This window comes from Penaeus vannamei, chromosome 16 (genome assembly GCF_042767895.1).
Source record: "Penaeus vannamei isolate JL-2024 chromosome 16, ASM4276789v1, whole genome shotgun sequence".
Lineage (NCBI taxonomy): Eukaryota > Metazoa > Arthropoda > Malacostraca > Decapoda > Penaeidae > Penaeus > Penaeus vannamei.
This window is the reverse complement of record NC_091564.1, coordinates 36,856,222-36,862,006: the sequence shown is the minus strand read 5'-3', so window position 1 is coordinate 36,862,006 and position 5,785 is coordinate 36,856,222. Positions and strand designations below refer to the sequence as shown.

The 5,785-nt window shown below is 49.6% G+C and overlaps 1 protein-coding gene across 4 annotated transcripts in view; it reads right to left on the bottom strand.

Moving 5' to 3' along the window:
- Positions 1-3,684, bottom strand: part of LOC113818680 (SH3 and multiple ankyrin repeat domains prosap) — a 31,100-nt gene extending 27,416 nt beyond the window's left edge. For 3 of the 4 annotated variants that reach the window (XM_070131432.1, XM_070131435.1, XM_070131433.1), the window contains exon 1: positions 3,298-3,683. In XM_070131432.1, coding sequence (XP_069987533.1) covers positions 3,298-3,564 — 267 coding nt within the window. In that variant the 5' untranslated portion in view covers positions 3,565-3,683. Of the gene's footprint in view, positions 1-3,297 lie in introns of all 4 variants that reach the window. The other variant, XM_070131434.1, reaches the window with a different exon arrangement.
- Positions 3,685-5,785: the final 2,101 nt, after the last annotated feature.

The window sequence follows — 5,785 nt, the reverse complement described above, 5'->3', positions numbered from 1 at the left end:
AAGTGCACCAAGCCTTTCAAAAACGTTTATAAGTGCAACAGCCCCCTTCAAAAACGTTTGTAAATGCATCAACCCCTTCAAAAACGTTTGTAAGTGCACCAAGCCCTTCAAAAACGTTTGTAAGTGCTACAGCCCCCTCAAGAACGTTTGTAAGTGCACCAAGACCTTCCAACCCGTTTGTTAAGTGCACCAAGCCCTTAAAAAACGTTCATAAGTGCACCAAGCCCTTCAAACCCGTTCGTTAAGTGCATCAAGCCCTTCAAAAACGTTCATAAGAGCACCAAGCCCTTCAAACCCGTTTGTTAAGTGCACCAAGCCCTTCAAAAACGTTTGCAAGTGCACCAAGCCCTTCAAAAACGTTCGCAAGTGCACCAAGCCCTTCAGAAACGTTCGCAAGTGCACCAAGCCCTTCAAAAACGTTCGCAAGTGCACCAGCCCCTTCGGAAACGTTCGGCCGGCCGCTGGTACGAGACGGCGACGGCTGAGGGAGGCAGCGATCACGCAAGACGCTCGTGACCCAAGACTTATCGCGCCCCCGGATGACCTCTTGGCCTCTCGGAATCATGACTTGTTTGTTTTCATCTTTTATCTGTTGGTGCGTTTTATGTCTTTTTGTTTATCTATTTGTTTTTTTTTTGTCTATTTTTTTGAAGAAGAAGAAAAAGGAGGGAGGGGATAGAGAAAGATTAGAATAAAGGAGAGAGGAAAGGGAAGAGAGGGAGGGAGGAAGAGAAGGGTGGAAAGGCAAGGTGTGAAAAGAAGAGAGGAAAGCGAGGGGGAGTGGAGGGAGAGGAAGAGAAAAAGAAAGAAGAAGAGGGAAGCGAGGGGCGGGAGATGGTAAGCAAGGAAGGAGAGATGGAAGGATATAGGAAAGGAAGGACTGAATGAAGGGAAGAGGAGGAGGAGAGAGAAAGGAAGAGAAGAGAAGAGAAGGAAATGACGGGAAAAAAAGAAAAAGGAACGGAAGGAGAGAGAGAGAGAGAGAGAGAGAGAGAGAGAGAGAGAGAGAGAGAGAGAGAGAGAGAGAGAGAGAGAGAGAGAGAGAGAGAGAGAGAGAGAGAGAGAGAGAGAGAGAGAGAGAGAGAGAGAGAGAGAGAGAGAGAGAGAGAGAGAGAGAGAGAGAGAGAGAGAGAGAGAGAGAGAGAGAGAAGAGAGAGAGAGAGAGAGAGAGAGAGAGAGAGAGAGAGAGAGAGAGACAGAGAGAGAGAGAGAGAGAGAGAGAGAGAGAGAGAGAGAGAGAGAGAGAGAGAGAGAGAGAGAGAGAGAGAGAGAGAGAGAGAGAGAGAGAGAGAGAGGGTGAAGACACGAATGAAATTCCCCGTCCATAACCTGTTCCAATTTTATTTCTCTCCCTCCGGAATGGACACATCTTCTGCCACACAGAAAATGGGAAACGCCAAAAGAAAACGGAATACATACAAAACCAATATAGAGAGAACATGAAAATGATAGAAAAAAAATATAGAGAGAAAAAAGAATAAATAAAAAAAATGATTTCACACGGAAACAAATAAACCGTACCTGGGTTACCTGTACCTGCTCCAGCGACGGACTGAACAGGTACAGGGAAATGACCTTAAATATGATACCCTTCAGGACCCCCCTGCACCCCGCTCTCCCCACCTCCTCATCCCTATTCCCTCCTTTCTTCCTTTTCTTCCTATCTCCTACCCTTTTTCCCCTCTTCTTCTTCCCTTCTCTTTCTCTCTCTCACCATCTTTCTTTCCTATTCCCCACCATCCCTCTTCCATCTCCCCCTTGCCCCTTCCCTCCTTTTCCCCCACCATACTTCCCTCCTCCCTCTCCCCCACCATCCTTCTCTCCCTCCCTCTCCCCCCCACCATCCTTCCCTCCCTCTCTCCCCCACCATCCTTCCCTCCCTTCCCCACTCTCCCTCACCATCCTTCCCTCCCTCCCTTTCCCCCTCCCTTCCCCACTCTCCTTCACCATCCTTCCCTCCCTCCCTTTCCCCCACCATCCTTCCCTCCCTCCCTCCCTCTCCCCCACAACCTCTTCCCTCCCTCCCTCTCCCACAACCCCTTCCCTCCCTCCCTCCCCCACCATCCTTTCCTCCCTCCCTCTCCCCTACCTCCCTTCCTCCCTCTCTCCCACCATCCTTCCCTCCCTCCCTCCCTCCCCCACCATCCTTTCCTCCCTCCCTTCCCCACTCTCCCTCACCATCCTTCCTCCCTCCCTCCCTCTCCCCCACCCACTTCCCTTCCTCTCCCTTCCCCCCCTTCCCCTCTCTCCCCCTTCCCTCCCTTCCCCACTTGCAAAAAAAAACTTCGACTTGACACACCTGTCGGGTCGCTAGCTCGCCCCGGCGTCCTCCTGACCCTTCCTCGAAGGCGCCTTTTCTCATCCTCAAAATATATTCGTTTCTTCCCTCTATTTTCTTTTCTTTTCTTTTTTTCGAATTTGCTGAAACCGTGCGGCGGATATAGGGATTCTTTCTTTCTTTCTTTCTCTCCCTTCTCCTCCTTCTTCAATTTCTCTTTCTCCTCCTCCTCCTCCTCTTTATCCTTCTCCTCCTCCTCCTCCTCCTCCTCTTTATCCTTCTCCTCCTCCTCCTCCTCCTCCTCTTTATCCTTCTCCTCCTCCTCCTCCTCCTCATCCTCCTGCTCCTCCTCATCCTCCTTCTCCTCCTCATCCTTCTCCTCCTCATCCTTCTCCTCCTCATCCTTCTCCCTCCTCATCCTTCTCCTCCTCATCCTTCTCCTCCTCATCCTTCTCCTCCTCATCCTTCTCCTCCTCATCCTTCTCCTCCTCATCCTTCTCCTCCTCATCCTTCTCCTCCTCATCCTTCTCCTCCTCCTTGCTATCATTCCCGCTATCTTTATTCATTTTTTCCTGACTGTTCCCTCACCACTTTCGCTTGTTCAATTGTTCTATTACAACTTGGTACTTGGTATCTCCCAGAAACCCACGAACCAAGAGTACCAAAGGCCTAATCTCCCATCCTTTGGTATCAGCGAACTAGGGTCTAGAAATAGACATCGATAAAGCGGACAAACACAAAGAAGACTAGATAATGCCACGCCTATTGAAGCAAGTTCTTGCTTACTACGGCCACGCAATCACGACAGCCAGTGCCGATAGCGTGACAGTAATTCAATAACTTTTATCAATTAATACACGATTTTTACCGATTTAATACAAGATAAATTACAAAAATAAATAAATAAATAAATAAATAAAAATCCCGCTCTACAACACCCTACCCTTCAACCACGTCATGGAAACGATGACATAACGATGACGTCACACCCAGCGCCTCCCTTTCCTCCCGCGACTCACCTGGTCCGTCAGGAAGGGGGCGGGGGGTAGGGAGGAGGGCCCACTGCCTAAGGGCTCCTCATACAGTCCTCGAGCGATGTAGGAGTCAACCGAAGGACTCCGGTAGCGGTGGCGGTGGTGGTGGTGGTGATGGTGTTGGTGGTGGTGGTGACGGCGGTGGCGTTGGTGACGGTGGCGCTGGTGGTGGTGAGTGTGGTGGAGGTCTTCGTAGTCATCATCCGGGTCTTGGGACTCTTCGCCGGGGACTTGGTAATGGTGTCTCATCATGGTGTCATCTGAGTAACTTTTGAGTAGCGAGTCGCAATATTATCTATCGATTCGCTCGGTGTCCCTTGATCAGTAATACACTTTTCGTCTCGGACACGACCGCCCGCGCGTTCGAGAAGGGGCGTTCGAGAAGGGGCGGGTGCTTTCCGGAGCGAACGAGTCCAAAACTGGGTGGGTGGGGTGGGGGGGGGGAGAAGAAATCACATTTACGTAATTTTTTTCTTTTTTTTCTAAATGGCGTTTCCTTATCTTTTCTTTTTCCTACGTCAATTTTCCTTTCCTCTCTTTATTTTTGCATTTTCCATTTTCTTCTTTTTTCTACAACACGTATTTTTATTTCTACTTTTTTTCTAACATATTTCGTTTTCTTTCTCTTTCTCCATTGCGTTTCCTTCTCTCTCCTTTTCCTGAAACATCCGTTGTCCTTTTTCCTTGCAACTCCTCCCATCCCTTCCTTCCTCTCTCTCACACACTCACCTTCCTCCCATCCTTCCTTCCTTCCCTTCTCACACCCGCCTTCCTCGCCTCCCATCCCCCCATCCTCCCTTCTTCTCTCTCTCACTCTTACTCCCTCCTATCCTCCATTCCTTTCCTCTCTCACTCACATTCGCCTTCTTTCCTCCCATCCCCCACCTCGCTTCTTCTCCCACCTGCCTCCCTCCCCATCCATCCCTCCCCTCCTCCCATCCTCCCTCATCCTCCCTCCCTTCCTCCCATCCTCCCTCCCTTCCTTCCTTCCCCTCTCTCTCTCTCTCTCTCCTCGCCCCCCCCCCCCTCCTTCATTATTCCCCAATTACGGGAATCCTCCGCCGTGCCGAAGAAGGCCCCCCAATCACTCACAGAGCCCTCGCGTCTCCGCATTGTTCTCCTCGCCCACATCCGCGGGGCGATCGGCGTCATCCATCAGGCATCGAAATCCGGAGAGGGAAAGAAAGGCTCGGTGACGGTGACGGTGACGGAGAAGGGGGCTCTGTGACGGTGACGGGGAAGGGGACGGGGAAGGGGGCTCTGTGAAGGTGACGGACGCGTCTATGGGCCTAGGTAGAGGGTAATGTTGCGGGGGGTAGTGGAGGGGGAGGGGATAGGGGAGGGAGTGGGGGTAGAGGTGGAGGGGAGGTATGAGGGAAGAAAGATGGGGAAGAGGAGATGTGGAAAGAACAAGTGCAAGGATAAGGGGAAGGAGAAGTGGAAGATGAAGGTATCGGAGACAGAAAAAAAGGAAGGGGGGAAGGGAAAAAAAAGAAAGAAGAGGGCGTAAGAGAGGGTAAGATAAAGGGAATAAATAGAGAGGAAAAAGAAAAAAATAATCATCTAAGGATCCTGCGATTTCCTTAATAGAGTCTTGGCGATTCCACGAAGGAGTCGAAATGGAAGGAGGGAGAGGGGGGGGGTTAAGGCAGGGCTAAGGGGGGGGGTTAAGGCAGGGCTAAGGGGAGGGGGAGGGGGGGGACCTCTAACAATTTCCAAAATTTCCAGCTAAAGGATTATTTCCGAAACTTTCAGCGAGTGATAACGTAGGTTTAAGGGAGGATGGTTAATTATGAGGAAACTTTGCGAAATAATTTCAATGGTGAATTAGTTCTCGGAATAAGACAGAAGGAGAAAAAAAAGATTGGGTTAAGGAGAGGGAGAACGGAAGAGGAGAGGAGGAGAGGATGATAGAATAGGGCAGAATAGAACAACATAGGAGAGGAGAGGAAAGAAGAGGGAGGAGAATGGAGGAAAGGAAGGAGAGGAAGGAGAGGGAAGGAATGAGAGGGTGAGGGAGGGAGGAAAAGTGAGAAAAAAAAGAAAAAGAAAGAGAAAAAGAAAAGAAAAAAAACAGAAAAAATAGAAATGAATACCGTAAATCAAACTTAATACACAAACCCTCCGAAAACCAACCCTTTAAAATACCAAAACCCTGATCTGAGCAACAGCTGATTAGCATTAAACCCCATCAAAGGTTCCGTCAAGTGCAAAGTAAACAAACTCCAGTACGAAATCCATCCTATTCGATGCCAGACACGGTTATCCTATCAAAGTTTCATCCTTTATGAGACAAAAAGTCTATCCTTTTCGAGCAGAACGTCCCATACTTTATGAGACAAAAAGCCTATCCTTTTCGAGCAGAGAGTCCCATCCTTTTCGAGCAGAACGTCCCATCCTTTTCGAGCAGAACGTCCCATCCTTTTCGAAGAGAACGTCCCATCCTTTTCGAGGAGAAAGTCCCATTCTTTTT